The sequence below is a fragment of the Moschus berezovskii genome, chromosome 20 (genome assembly GCF_049115385.1).
Source record: "Moschus berezovskii isolate FMDL1 chromosome 20, NW_MosBer_1.0, whole genome shotgun sequence".
NCBI lineage: Eukaryota > Metazoa > Chordata > Mammalia > Artiodactyla > Moschidae > Moschus > Moschus berezovskii.
In genome coordinates, this window is record NC_142479.1 from 16,945,551 (window position 1) to 16,961,943 (window position 16,393).

At 37.8% G+C, this 16,393-nt stretch overlaps 1 protein-coding gene across 4 annotated transcripts in view; it reads left to right on the forward strand.

The window, feature by feature from the left end:
* Nucleotides 1-16,393, forward strand: part of STXBP4 (syntaxin binding protein 4) — a 235,261-nt gene that overhangs the window by 87,160 nt on the left and 131,708 nt on the right. For all 4 annotated transcript variants that reach the window (XM_055398981.2, XM_055398982.2, XM_055398984.2 and 1 more), the window contains one exon: nt 14,649-14,744. In XM_055398981.2, the coding sequence (XP_055254956.2) occupies nt 14,649-14,744 (96 nt within the window). The remainder of the gene's footprint in view (nt 1-14,648; nt 14,745-16,393) is intronic.

Sequence of the window (16,393 nt, forward strand, 5' to 3'; positions counted from 1 at the left end):
ACAAGTCGACAGCCAGTAGAATATTCAATGGTAAAAAGCTGAAGGCCTTATCACTAAAATCTAGGACAAGACAAGGATGGCAATTCTCACCACTTCTGTTCTACATAGTATTAGAAGTCCTAGCACAGCAATTAGATAAAAGATATCCAGATTGAAAGGAAAGAGATAAAGTTCTCATTATTTGCAGATGAATGATACTATATATAGAAAGCCCTAAAGACTCCCCACAAAAACTACTAGATCTGATAAATGAATTCAGCAAGGCAACAGGGTGCAAGATTAGCATTTAGAAATCGGTTGTATTTCTTTACACTAACAATGAAATATCAGAAAGGGAATGTAAAAAAGCAGTAACTTTTAAAATCATACCAAAAAAATGATGCTTAGAAATGAATCTGAACATGGAGGTGAAAAACTTATATAACTATAAACATTAATAAAGGTAATTTAAGATGATTCAAAGAAACGGAAAGATATTGTATGCTGTTGGATTGGAAGAATTAATATTATTAAAATGGTCATACTACTCAAAGCAATGTACAGATTTAACCTGATCCCCATCAAATTACCCATAATATTTTTCACAGAACTGGAAAAAAAAATCGTAAAATATGTCTGAAACTATAAAATTGCCATGAAACCCAGAATTGCCAAGCAATTCTGAGGAAAAAGAACAAAGCAGAAGGCGTAACCTCCCAGATAGATATAATAATCAAAACAGCATATATTGGCACAAAAACAGATACAAAGATCAATGGAACAGAATAGAGAGCCCAGAAATAAACCCATATACCTATGGTCAATTAATCTTTGACAAAGAAAGATAAAATATGATAGGATAAAAGACTTAAATATATGACAAGACACTGTGGAACTCCTGGAAGAGAACATTGGCAAAGTATGCTTTGACGTAAATTATACCACTGATTTTTTAAGTCAGCTTCCCAAGGCAGTAAAAATAAAAACAGAAATAAACAAGTTAGGACCTAGTCAAACTTACAAACTTTTGCACACCAAAGTAAACCATAAACAAAACAGACAATCTATGAAATGGGGGAAAATATTTGCAAACATTGCAACCAACAAGGGTTTAATTAATTTCCAAAACATAGTAATAGCTCATAAAACTCAACAACAACAAACAGATAATCCAATTAAAAATGGACAAAAGACCCAAATAGACATTTCTCCAAAGACATACAGTTGGCCACTAGGCACACGACAAGATGTTCAACATCATCCATATCCATTATTAGAGAAATGCAAATCAAACTACTACACCTCACATCAGTCAGAACAGCCATCATTAAAAAGTCTGTAAATAACAAATGCTAGAGAGGGTGTGGAGAAAAGGGAACTCCTGCACTGTTGGTGGAAATGTAAGTTGGTGTAACCACTATTTAAAACAGTATGGAAGTTCCTCAGAAAACTGAAAATAGAATTACCATATGATCCAGCAATCCTGCTGTTAGACATATTAGCCAAACAATACATGGATCTTCATAGCAGCACTATTTACAATGGCCAAGATACGGAAACAACATAATTGTCCATCAACAGATGAATGGACAAAGAAGATGTAGTACATATATACAATGGAATAATACTCAGCAATAAAAAAGGAAGTAATATTGTTTGCAGCAACATGGATGCACTTAGAGATTATCATACTAAGTGAAGTAACTCAGAAAGAGAAAGACAAATACCATATGGTATCACTTTTATGTATTAATAGAATCTAAAATATGACACAAATGAACCTATCTACAAAGTAGAAACAGACTCACAGGCATAGAGGACAGATTTGTGGTTGCCAAAGACTGGAGTCAGGGGAGGACTGGACTGAGATTTTGTGGTTTGTAGATGCAAACTATTATTCTCAGAATTTTATCATCTTTCCTGTCTCTTTTAACTCTCATTTCTCTTCCATATTGCCCTAGAATGTTACCCCGATATGTTGTAATATCAAGGTTAAAAATCTTTCCTTAGTTACCCTATTTTGCTACCCCCAAATTTAAATAAATTCAAATGTACTTGTTTTAACTTGCTATGTTCATAAACTCTTACATATTAAACTTTTCTTCTGAATTGGTTAATCATTATACTGTTGATACACAGTCAAAAAATTTAAGTTTTGTATATGAATTTTGATAAAAATTTTAAAGGTAGTATTTTAAATGTAAATTCATATTTCAATGGGTTGGAAGAATTATTTGCAATCCAGTTCTGTCATTTATCAGATTTCCATATATGCCTGGGCTTTTTAGACTCTATTCTACTAGTTGACTTGGCTTCATAAGTCTTGATATATTTTCCCACATTGTTGTTCTTTTCAAATACTACTTTAGCTGTCTTATCCATATAAATTTTAGTCAGAATCATGCTACTTTGAACTTATAGATTATTTTGGGAAAAACCAACATCTTTATAAGTTTAAACCTATCTGTGAACATGTTTTGGCCTCTTATTCATCTATATCTTCTCAATGGCATATAATAATACACTTGAGGTATTTTTTTCCAATACAAGCCTTATTAATCTCTGTTAGATTTATTTTCAGATACCTCACACTTTTTTGCCATTATAAACAGGGTTTTTTTTTTAAGACTTTATTTTAGAACAGGTTTGGGTTCACTGCAAAATTAAAGGGAACATTACAGAGAAATATCAATAACCTCAGATATGCAGATGACACCATCCTTATGGCAGAAACTGAAGAGGAACTGAAAAGCCTCTTGATGAAAGTGAAAGAGGAGAGTGAAAAGGTTGGCTTGAAGCTCAACATTCAGAAAACTAAGATCATGGCATCTGGTCCCATCACTTCATGGGAAATAGATGGAAAAACAGTGGAAACAGTGTCAGACTTTATTGTTTTGGGCTCCAAAATCACTGCGGATGCTGATTGCAGCCATGAAATTAAAAGACGCTTACTCCTTGGAAGGAAAGTTATGACCAACCTAGATAGCATATTAAAAAACAGAGACATTACTTTGCCAAGCAAGGTCCGTCTAGTCAAGGCAATGGTTTTTCCCGTGATCATGTATGGATGTGAGAGTTGGACTGTGAAGAAAGCTGATCGCCAAAGAATTGATGCTTTTGAACTGTGGTGCTGGAGAAGACTCTTGAAGGTCCCTTGGACTGCAAGGAGATCCAACCAGTCCATTCTAAAGGAGATCAATCCTGGGTGTTCATTGGAAGGACTGATGCTGAGGCTGAAACTGCAATACTTTGGCCACCTCATGCGACGAGTTGACTCACTGGAAAAGACTCTGATGCTGGGAAGGATTGGGGGCGGGAGGAGAAGGGGGCGACAGAGAATGAGGTGGCTGGATGGCATCACCAACTCTATGAACATGAGATTGAGTGAACTCCGGGAGTTGGTGATGGACAGGGAGGCCTGGCATGCAGTGATTCATGGGGTCACAAAGAGTCGGACATGACTGAGCGACTGAACTGAACTGAACTGAACAGATTTCCTCAATACCCCCACCTCTACACATGCTTAGCTTTGTCTGTTGTTGACCTTCTTCAGAGTGACACATTTGTCATAATTGATGAGCCTACATCGACACAGCATAATCGCCCAAAGTTTGTAGTTTGCATTATGGCCTACTCTTGGTGTATACATTCTGTGTAGGTTAGGACAAGTGTATAGAGGCATACATCAGTCATTATGGTATCATACAGAATATTTTTATTACAAAAAAATTCTCTGTGTACTGCATATCATGTCTCCACAGGCTTACCCGCCCCATCCAAATCCATCACAACCACTGTTTTATCCATAGTTTTGCCCTTTCCAGAATGTCGTATACTTAGAATCATACAATATATAGCCTTTTCAGATTGACTTCTTTCAGGCAATTATATGCATTTAATGTTTCTCCATGTCTTTTCATATCTCTTATCTGGATGGTTATTTATCCATTTACCTACTGAAGAACATCTCAATTGCTCCATGTTTGGATAGTTATGAATAAAACCTCTGTAAATGTCCATGTGCACATTTTTGTGTGGACCTAATTTTTCAACTTCTTTGCGTAAATACCAGGAAACGTAATCGATGGATCGTATGTTAAAAGGATGTTTAATTTTGCAAGAAACTGCCAGCTCTCTTCCAAAGTGGCTGTACTACTTTGTATTCTCACCAGTGATGAATGAGCATTCCCATTGCTGAGAATGAGAATTCCCAAAGACCTGGTGGTTTGGGAACTCAGTAAATCACCCAGTTCTCCCCAAACTGAGGCAATGATTTAGCAAAACTGATCCTCTAGCTTTTAGAGTAGGAAGACTGAAGCAGTAAGAGCACAGTTTCCTTCCTCTCATTTGGTGTTATGTTCTTACCTACTTAATGTGACAGCAGAACATTGTTTCCTAATTGCCAAACAGTATTAGAAGCTACCATACCCATTTTGATGAGGAAAGGCAGAGGGTTTGGGGGGCTTACATAAGCCAAGTAGGGAATGAGCTTGCAGAGCTTTCTTAGCAACTGCAAAGAAATACTTGGTCTCGAGATTAGTAATTTACTTCTTTTCTATCAATACCGATATGATTTTAGAGCAGATAAGAATGTATTCGGTATGTGGCATTTTGACAGCAAAAGCAAAGTGCTGATGGTAGTTGTACAAGGCCTCCATGCCAATAATCTCCTGTTTGTGGCTTCAGATCAAATGTTGTGCAAGAGTCACTATATCAGTTTACAAGAAGTCTTCTGTAGTATTCTGCTTGTCAACACACAGAGTCCCCATTAAACGCTGGCTTTCCATTTCTTTTTCACCTGAATCCACAAATCCATGATAAGAATCCATTTTTACTTCACCACACTCACATATGTAACTGAAACAAGTCTCAAAGCGTTACTTAGCCTCTTTTACATCCTTGTGTTCTTATTTAATCCTCAATTCCAGTCCAGTAAATATTAGGTCTTATAATTTGCTAATGAGTTATGCACCACCATTTGAAAATACTGTTAAAAATCACAGCTTGTCAAGTAGCTTACCAGAAACAAATTCTAAAAATATTTTTAGTATTATTCCCAAGTTTTTTGTTCTATTTTGTTTGTTTTAGTTAACACTATAGTGCCTTATATGAAATAGTATGTCACTTGATCTGAGGTCAGACTACTGACATTCTGTGAAGACGGGGAAATTCCAGTGTGCTTACCCCCTCAACCATGTCATCTTAAAGAAGAGAATCAGATTTTGTAATCCATCTGTTAAGAATGCTAGTTTTTTACCCATATGTTTCTTTGGTTTTTTGGCTTGTATTTTCCCTTATTTTTAAAAAATATTTTTACTGAAGCATAATGGATACAGTAATAAATAGAATCATACAATATGTACTGTTTTGTAACTAGCTTCATTTGCTGATCATTCTGTCTGACTCATAAGATTTCTTGAAATGCTGTCTTTTAAGAAGGAATTGCTGAGTCAGTGTAAGTCCTACTTTTGTTTAGTTGACAAAAAACTTTTTGGTTTTGGAATAATATGGCATTTAGAACCAAAAATATCATTATCTTCCTGTGATTCTAGTCATCACGGCTATATTAAAAATTCACACAGTGCTACAACTGCTACTGGCACAAGACTGCATCCAGAAAAGGCAAATGGAGCCCACATTTAGCAGTGGTGTAATCTTAGCACCAGCAGACGATGGTCTGTGATGCTATGATGGGTTTACCACAGCAATCACGTATCATAAATAGGTTATGCTAAAATCACAACTGGGGTCCTTGCTCAGTCAGTTAAGTGATTGTGTTTTAACAAGGGAAATAGAGTAGAATGGAAAACATTAAAGTGAACTGTGTATAATAAAAGTGATCATCTTTAACTGATAATTGGGTTATGATATAAATGATATTTCTCACTGTGTGTGGCAGTAAATACTTTATAGTCACTTCACTATATACTCATCTGTAAAAGATTCAGTTCAGTTCAGTTCAGTTCAGTCGCTCAGTCGTGTCCGACTCTCTGCGACCCCATGAATCACAGCACGCCAGGCCTCCCTGTCCATCAACTCCCAGAGTACACTCAAACTCATGTCCACAGCGTCGGTGATGCCATCCAGCCATCTCATTCTCCATCGTCCCCTACTCCTCCCGCCCCCAACCTTTCCCAGCATCAGAGTCTTTTCCAGTGAGTCAACTCGTCGCATGAGGTGGCCAAGTATTGCAGTTTAAGCTTTAGCATCAGTTCCTCCAATGAACATCCAGGACTGATCTTCTTTAGAATGGACTGGTTGGATCTCCTTGCAGTATAAGGGACTCTGAAGAGTCTTCTCCAACACCACAGTTCAAAAGCATCAATTCTTCGGTGATCAGCTTTCTTCACAGTCCAACTCTCACATCCATACATGACCACGGGAAAAACCATTGCCTTGACTAGACGGACCTTGGTTGGCAAAGTAATGTCTCTGCTTTTTAATATACTATCAAGGTTGGTCATAACTTTCCTTCCAAGGAGCAAGCGTCTTTTAATTTCATGGCTGCAGTCAGCATCCGCAGTGATTTTGGAGCCCAGAAAAATAAAGTCTGACACTGTTTCCACTGTTTTTCCATCTATTTCCCATGAAGTGATGGGACCAGATGCCATGATCTTTGTTTTCTGAATGTTGAGCTTCATGGAACAACAGACTGGTTCCAAATAGGAAAAGGTGTACGTCAAGGTTGTATATTGTCACCTTGCTTATTTAACTTATATGCAGAATACATCATGAGGAACACTGGGCTGGAAGAAGCACAAGCTGGAATCAAGATTGCTGGGAGAAATATCAATAACCTCAGATATGCAGATGACACTACCCTTATGGCAGAAAGTGAAGAGGAACTCAAAAACCTCTTGATGAAAGTGAAAGAGGAGAGTGAAAAGGTTGGCTTGAAGCTCAACATTCAGAAAACAAAGATCATGGCATCTGGTAAAAGATTACATGTATATTAAACAGCTACAGTGTGTGTAGCATTGTTAGTTGCTCCAGAACACGTTATAAGGTAAATAAAACTCAAGCCTGTCCCTCAAGGAATTTAGGATATAATGTGAGAAAATTCAGGTATACAAGTAAAGTTTAAAACTGCGTTGTGATAGGGCCATAATAATAATAGAACTTAGAGCACTCAGGGAAAATTCGTAATGGAGGTGGCATTTGAGTGAGTTTTCGTTTTTTGTTTTGGTGTTTTCTTGGCTATGCCATATGGCATGCTGGACAAGGGATCAAACTCAGGTCCCATATCATGGAGGCATGGAGTCCTAACCACTGGGCTGGCAAGGAATTCCCTTGAGTGAGTTTTGAATCATATAGGATTTTATCTGCTCAAGAGGTGATCAGAGTGATGAGTGTTAAATAAATGGGTATAATGTGATAGTAAGCAGAGAATAATCTACTTTTTAAAAGAGATAATTGAGCACATGCAGGACAATCCCATGGATGGAGGAGCCTGGTAGACCGCAGTCCATGGGGTCGCTAAGAGTTGGGCACAACTAAGCAACTTCACTTTCACTTTTCCCTTTCATGCATTGGAGAAAGAAATGGCAACCCACTCCAGTATTCTTGCCTGGAGAATCCTAGGGACAGAGAAGCCTAGTGGGCTGCCATCTATGGGGTCACACAGAGTCGGACACGACTGAAGCGACTTAGCAGCAGCAGCAGCAGGTCAGAAAAGAAAGGAAGAATAAATATTAAACTTAGACATTGACTAGATGCTGAAGCTGAAACTCCAATGCTTTAGCCACCTGATGCGAAGAACTGACTCATTTGAAAAGACCCTGACTCTGGAAAAGATTGAAGGCGGAAGGAGAAGGGGGCGACAGAGGATGAGATGGTTGGATGGCATCACCAACTCTGTGGACATGAGTTTGAGTGAACTCCGGGAGTTGGTGATGGACAGGGAGGCCTGGCGTGCTGTGATTCATGGGGTCGCGGAGAGTCGGACACGACTGAGCGACTGAACTGAACTGAACTGAACTGAATCTTAAATAGTGTTTGTCTTGGAAGGGGTTAAAGTGGTGGTTGGTAGTCTAGACAGGGGACCAAAGAAAGACTGCAAATATGGATGAATAAAGAAGTGAGAAGAATGGGAAAGGAACGGAGAGACAGGTCTAAGACATTGACCAAAGCAAGTATGCCGTCAGTGCGGCATGCATTTGAATGTCAGAGTGAAGGAGAATGAGTTAAAGATAACCCCAAAGTGTTTTATTAGGGTGAATAATGATACACTGGTTCTTTTACTAGGAAGAAGCAGTAAGAAGAAAAAGGTAGAGAAGATGATGGGCTGTGTTTTGGAAAGAGTAAGTTCATGATGCTGACAGGTACAAAGAACTGAAAGGCAGTAAGGAGCTATACATCATGAGAGGGATTTGAGAATTATGTGGAGGGTGATAGTTGTAATAGCATGGCAGTGAACGTTATCGCTCAGGGACAGTCTGTAAAGAAGGTGGCAGAAAAGGACAAACGTTGGGGAACCTCTCTTCTCCATTTAAGAAGCAGAAATGAAAGGAAGATTAGAAACAGCCTAAATATCCTGAGGGTAGATGAGATAGTAGAGTATCAAAAACCTAGGGAAGAGAAAGTGTCAAGGACAAATGGCTTGAGCAACACTATGTTTTAGAAAGTGGTTAATTGATGAGGGGCATATTTTTTTTAATAGCAGATTCTTTGATGACACTGCATGTAATTATTATTGAGATGTGGGGAGGGAGGAAAGATAAGTAAACCAGATTATAAGGAATAAAAGGATTAGGCAGGGAAATAAGTGAGTACACAGACATTTTAAGGAGAGAAGTGATTGGATGAGCTGGTTCATAATGGAAAGCTTTATCAATAAAATTGGACTGAAACAGAGGTGGTTCTTCTGTTCTGTTTAAGATGAATTGAGGTTTTGAATGTGGCCAGTGCAATAGTGGCTATCCAGAATGGCCCAAGTCAAATAACTTAAAAATGAGGATGATGGAGCAATAGTGAAGGGAGAATTGAGTTGAGGCCCGCTGAGCGCAGTGCTGTGACTTTCTGTAGGGTCTCATGATAGAGGTCAGGGGGCCCAGGGGTTGAAAATGGTATCATGAGAACCAGGTAAAAAAGGGGTGTAAGAAGGTAAACAAGATAAAGGGCAAGAGCTGGAGGTAGGTTGGAAAATAGGTATCTGTCTGGAGTCATTGATGTTAAATAGCAACAGTTTATCTCATTTGATGCTGCTTGTTTAGTTGAAGCATATTTGGAAAGTCACTGACCACGAAGGGGCTTTTGAAAGAATTCATAAGTAATATCTCTAGCCAGTTTTTGCTGCTTAGCCCTAAAATAACGACAGAGTTGTAAAACCTTTTGTAAGTCATAGTTTGTTCTATGAATGTTAGTGTAGTGTTCTGCCTCCCAGAATGATACCATGGATTCTTTCATTCATGATTTATGTTCATTTTAAACTCAATGATGACTATATGCCAAAAAAACCCAATCCATAATTTATCTTAGTAAATTTTTATAACTCTGTTATCTGGATTCTTATTTAAACTCTTAAATTCTGTTTATTTTTGTTTCTTAAGGTAATGAGGTAGAATAGGCAAATCTGAATGTTGAGTAGCTGTGTTTCCCACAATGTGCTCGGTAGACATTAGTCCCATGAGATGCTACAGAATAAAGGAGGGTTGTGTGTGTAATATGTTCAGAAAACTTGAGGAAAACAAGTCATTATGTTCCCATTTGGGATATTTAAAATGCTTAATAGCATATCAAAGCTACTAGAAGACCTGCAGGGAAGAAAGGTAATTTTTCCTAAATCTTATGTTTCTCTAACTTACCTGACCTGCAAGGACCACTACCACCATCAGTCACCATCACTCTGTTATGGTTTTATGCAAAACTAATATATTTTGTAACACACTTTGGGAATATTGCTACATTTGAGATTGTATTCAGAAATAATCTAAACAGTTTAAGCATGAATTCTGTGAGTACTTATGAAATAGAATAACAGAGACAGATGAATATGAGATCATATATATTATGGATAATGACCATAGATACACAAAAGCAAATGTGTCAGGGCAAAAGGAAGCAGTAACTTTAGGAAAAATATTTCTACCAAAACTTAAGGGATGACTTCTACTTCTGATATCCTAGGATTTAGAAAGCAAATCTGAGTTTATCATTTTCATACCACCATGATTTATTTTGAGCAGTTAGTAAAAATCTGAACTCTGTGGGAATCTTGGAATAGCCGCTTTTTGACTGTGAAAATACCCTAGGCATGTTAGTGAACTTTTGAGCCCTTTGCCTCATCTGTGAAATGGAGACAAGGTTTTAAAGATAATGGTAAGGATTTAATATTGAAAATATATAGTCCTTAGCAGTGTATCTGCACAAAATTCCCAGTCAATGGGTTATTATTAACTATTTGTATTATTTTTTCCTACTCTGCATTCAGCTCTCCTCTCTGAAGGGCCATTCATTTAAATCTCATATTTAGATAGCAGTCAGTTTCTCTATTCAGTCCTTTAAATTGTATTTTCTATACTTTATTTTTAGTTCTAACCTCCACATAGAAAAGAGATGTAATTAGACTTGGATTTTTATCTCTGATAAGATTGCCATTTTTTTTACCTTGTAATTGTCAGAGATCAAACTGGAAGTGAGAGAAATTGCCATCTCTGTTTCATTGCTGTTGTTTTTATCCACCTGTGCCTGAATTACTACTAATATCCTCAAGAAAGTTTCTGTGCAGGAGTCTTTTTAAGGCACTTTGGCTGATATGTTTTGTTTAGTTAAAACAAGTCACATAATTAATGTCCTTCACTGGGTTCAGGTAAACTGTCTTGGTTGATAATGTCCAGCATTTTGTTAGCTGTAGATACCATGTACTTGGAGTGGATATCTTTAGGGAACAGCTTATGTTGATAACTCATAAAGTCTTTCTTTTAAATTGAAGTATTGTTGGTATACCGTATTATGTTAGTTTCAGGTGTACAACATAGTGATTCAACTCCCTGTGCTATGCAGTATATTCTTGTTGCTTATCTAGTAATTTGTATCTGTTATCCCATATCCCTAATTTGGCTGTCTCTTCTTCTCTTTCCTTTTCAGTAACCATAGGTTTGTTTTCTATTGCTGTGAGTCTGTTTCTGCTTTATATATACATTCATTTGTATTATTTTTTAGATTTCACATGTAAGTGATATCATATATTATTTGCCTTTCTTCTGACTAGCTTATCTCACCAAGTATAATATTCTTATGTCCAAACACGTAGCTGCATATGGCTTTATTTTATTCATCTTTATGGCTGACTAATACTCCATTGGAGTTTCAACTTTAAGCATCAGTCCTTCCAATGAACACCCAGGATTGATCTCCTCTAGAATGGACTGGTTGGATCTCCTTGCAGTCCAAGGGACTCTCAAGAGTCTTCTCCAGCACCACAGTTCAAAAGCATCATTTCTTCGGCGATCAGCTTTCTTCACAGTCCAACTCTCACATCCATACATGACCACTGGAAAAACCATAGCCTTGACTAGACGGACCTTGCTTGGCAAAGTAATGTCTCTGCTTTTTAATATGCTAACTAGGTTGGTCATAACTTTCCTTCCAAGGAGTAAGCGTCTTTTAATTTCCTGGCTGCAGTCAGCATCTGCAGTGACTTTGGAGCCCAAAACAATAAAGTCTGACACTGTTTCCACTGTTTTTCCATCTATTTGCCATGAAGTGATGGGACCAGATGCCATGATGGATTGGGGGCAGGAGGAGAAGGGGACGACAGAGAATGAGATGGCTGGATGGCATCACCGACTCGATGGACATGAGTTTGAGCGAACTCCAGGAATTGGTGATAGACAGGGAGGCCTGGTGTGCTGTGATTCATGGGGTAGCAAAGAGTCGGACACGACTGAGCGACTGAACTTAACTGAACTGAACTGAATACTCCATTGCGTGTATGTGTTTTATATATATAAACACATACATATTGAAAGCATTTATAAACAAATACATTATAAACACAGTCTTAAAATTTGGATTTTAAGGAAAAATTGTTAAAATAAGAATTTAAAAATGAAAGTAATACATACAGAGTGTATATACCTCATAATTGTCTAAATTCTGTATTAGTAGCAAAAATAGAAGGTTAAACTTAAATGAATTGTTACCCCAGATTATTTAATATTCTCTTTTATCTAATGAAACAACTCCAAAATAAGAAACTGAATCTTGTTATTGGAATGCAAAAGCCTAAAACTAATCAAAAGAGGATTTTATGTTAGCTCTCATAATTAGTATCTAATGTATAACTTTTCTCTTGTATTTTAATATTGACAGTTTCTTCCCTGTGATTGCTTTGTTGCTGTTGTTCAGTTGCTCAGTCATGTCCAACTCTTTGTGGCCCCATGAACTGCATCACACCAGGCTTCCCTGTCCTTCACTGTCTCCCAGAGTTTGTTCAAACTCATGTCCATGAGTCCATGATGCCATCCAACCAACTCATCCTCTGTCACCCCCTTCTCCTCTTGTTCTCACTCTTTCCCAGCATCAAGGTCTTTTCCAGTGAGTCGTCTCTTAGCATCAGGTGGTCAGAGTGTTAGACCTTCAGCTTCAGCATCAATCCTTCCAATGAATATTCAGGACTGATTTCCTTTAGGATTGACTGGTTTGATCTCGGACTCTCTAGAGTCTTCAGTACCACAGTTCAAAAGCATCAATTTTTTGGCGCTCAACCTTCTTTATGGTCCAACTCTCACATCTGTACATGACTATTGGAAAAACAATAGGTTGACTAGACCCGACTTCTGTCGGCAAAATGATGTCTCTGCTGTGTAATATGCTGTGTAGGTTTGTCATAGATTTTCTTTCAAGGAACAAGTGTCTTTTAATTTCATGGCTTCAGTCACCATCTGCAGTGATTGTGGAGCCCAAGAAAGTAAAATCTGTCACTGTTTCCCCTTTTTCCTCATCTGTTTACCATAAAGTGATGGGACCAGCAAATTAGCAAAGCTCAGCAGTGGTCACAGGACTATGAAACGTCAGTTTTCATTCCAATCCCAAACAAAGAAAATGCCAAAAAATGCTCAAACTACCACACAATTGCACTCATCTCACACCCTAGTAAAGTAATGCTTAAAATTCTCCAAGCCAGTCTTTAGCAATACGTAAACTGTTAACTTCTAGATGTTCAAGCTGGTTTTAGAAAAGGCAGAGGAACCAGAGATCAAATTGCCAACATCCACTGGATCATCGAAAAAGTAAGAGAGTTCCAGAAAAACATTTATTTCTGCTTCATTGACCTATGCCAAAGCCTTTGACTGTGTGGATCACAACAAACTGTGGAAAATTCTGAAAGAGATGGGAATCCCAGACCACCTGACCTGCCTCTTGAGAAACCTGTATGCAGGTCAGGAAGCAACAGTCAGAACTGGACATGGAACAACAGACTGGTTCCAAATAGGAAAAGGAGTGCGTCAAGGTTGTATATTGTCACCCTGCTTATTTAACTTATATGCAGAGTACATCATGAGGAACTCTGGGCTGGAAGAAGCACAAGCTGGAATCAAGATTGCCGGGAGAAATATCAATAACCTTAGATATGCAGATGACACCACCCTTATGGCAGAAAGTGAAGAACTAAAGAGACTCTTGATGAAAGTGAAAGAGGAGAGTGAAAAAGTTGGCTTAAAGCTCAACATTCAGAAAACAAAGATCATGGCATCTGGTCCCATCACTTCATGGCAAATAGATGGGGAAACAGTGGACACAGTCGCTGACTTTATTTTTCTGGGCTCCAAAATCACTGCAGATCATGACTGAAGCCATGAACTTAAAAGACGCTTACTCCTTGGAAGGAAAGTTATGACCAACCTAGATAGCATATTAAAAAGCAGAAACACTACTTTGCCAACCAAGGTCCATCTAGTCAAGGCTATGGTTTTTCCTGTGGTCATGTATGGATGTGAGAGTTGGACTGTGAAGAAAGCTGATCGCCGAAGAATTGATGCTTTTGAACTGTGGTGGTGGAGAGGACTCTTGAGAGTCCCTTGGACTGCAAGGAGATCCAACCAGTCCATCCTAATGGAGGTCGGTCCTGGATGTTCATTGGAGAGACTGATGGTGAAACTGAAACTGTAATACTTTGGCCACCTGATGAGAAGAGCTGACTCATTTGAAAAGACCCTGATGCTGGGAAAGATTGAGGGCAAGAGGAGAAGGGGATGACAGAGGATGAGATGGTTGGATGTCATCACCGACTGGATGGACATGGGTTTGGGTGGACTCTGATAGTTGGTGATGGACAGGGAGGCCTGGCGTGCTGCAGATCGTGGGGTGGCAAAGAGTCGGACACGACTGAGCGACTGAAATGATGGCCATGATTTTCATTTTTTGAATGTTGAGTTTTAACCAAGCTTTTCACTCGTCTCTCACCCGCATTAAGAGGCTCTTTAGTTCTTCTTTGCTATTTGTCATTAGGGTGGTATATCTGCATAGCTGAGGTTATTGATAGTTCTCCTGATAGTCTTGATTCCAACTTGTGATTCATCCAGCCTGGCATTTTTCATCATGTATTCTGTATATATGTTAAATAAACAGTGTGGCCATATACAACCTTGACCTACTTCTTTCCCAATTTTGAACCAGCCCATTGTTCCATGTCCTGTTCTAACTCTTCCTTCTTATCTTGCATACAGATTTCTCAGGAGACAGGTGATTCCTTAGAAGCAGATGAAATGGAAAAGCTTAAGCATGAAAGAAATGACGCCTTGGAAGAAGTGAATATACTTAAGGTAATCTCTAATTTAACTTCCTTATATTTTCTTTTGTATGAAGAAAAGAAAGAAAATTATCTTGTGTTGAATTCTGGTGTATTGAGACATAGTTGTTCTGTTTTTTTTTTTTTAAACAATATCAATATCAAATCGCTTAGTATAGAATATTAATATCAAATTAATAAATATTTATTTCCTCAGCTGACCTTTAGAGAGTAAATTCTTTAGCTCATATACTCATTATTTATATTTCACAGTCAGTGATTTTTTCAGCTGACCTTTAGAGAGTAAATTTTTTAGCTCACATACTCATTATTTATATTTCACAGATTTGGTGTAAACAGTGTGGTTTGTAATCATACCTTGTAATCTGACTACTTCTAACCCCTTTTTTTCTCACACTGGTGGGAAGGATGAAGAGCCAATGAAGCAAGCCATGACAATTTTAGATCCTCAGATGTTCACTGGAAAATACATTTTCTCCTGTGTTCATGGGAATGCGTCAGGGACATCTTGTTTTGCTAACGTAATTTGAAATTAATGCATTGAGATTTAAAGGAAATAAAAATGCAGTGTATTTCCCAAATATACTGTAAGATTTTGGATCTTTATATGTTTTAATTTTGTGTTTAGAATATTAAATTTGGATGTTAATTTTTATGGAAAGCCACTATATTTTTCAGGTCTTCAAGAAAAGCAGTGTAACTACTTGTTTTCCACTAATTCATCCTAGGAATATATTTAAATTTTTTTCTGTTTAATTTTGGCTGTGCTGGGTCTGCATTGCTGCACAGACTTTCCTCTAATTGCCGAGGGCGGGGCTCCTCTCTAGTTGCAGTACAGGGTCTTTCTCTGTGGTGACTTAGACTCTTGCAGAGCATGGGCTCCAGGGCATGTGGGATTCAGTAGCTGCGGCACATGGGCCCAGCAGTTGTGGCGCCCAGGTTCTACAGCACAGGTTCCCCATGGCATGTAGGACTTTTCCTAGGTCACGTTTCAAAAGCCTGAGTCTCCTGCATTGGCAGGCAGATTCTTTACCGCTGACCCACTAGGAAAGCCCCAAATTATTTTTAATTAGTTTCTTAAATAAGTGAAATTCTATTATTTGTTTCACTTTTATTCAGGTAAAATCTTTACACCAAATTAAAAAAAAGACAGAAATTTCCTTGCTACCTTCGTTTTTAAATTCTGACCTCTAGAGGAAGCTATTGTTTAACATATCTTATTTACCCTTTCAGAGACTTTCTCTGTGTTCCCAAGCATATGCTAGAAAATATGTGTATATATGCTTCTTTAACTTCCACAGAATTGTTTCATATATTATATACTTTTTTGCAATTTGTCTTCTTTTTTTCTCTTTGTTATTAGCATTATGTCTTGGGTAACTTTTCAGGTTAATATATACAAATCTACCTAATTCTTTTCAGTGCCTCTCCTATCCTCCAAAGGTTCTGTTCTAGATAATTTAACCAGTTCCCTGTGATGAAATGAAAAAGATTTGAGAGCCTCAGAAAATACTGATGAACCATAAGATTCAATGACTTACACAGAGTAAATTATATAAAAATGCTATCTTACCAGTATAACCAACACTGCAGATGTTTTTTAAGAGAATAAGATAAAACTACTGTTCATTTATTATTAAAGCTAAATTTATATTTTTCATC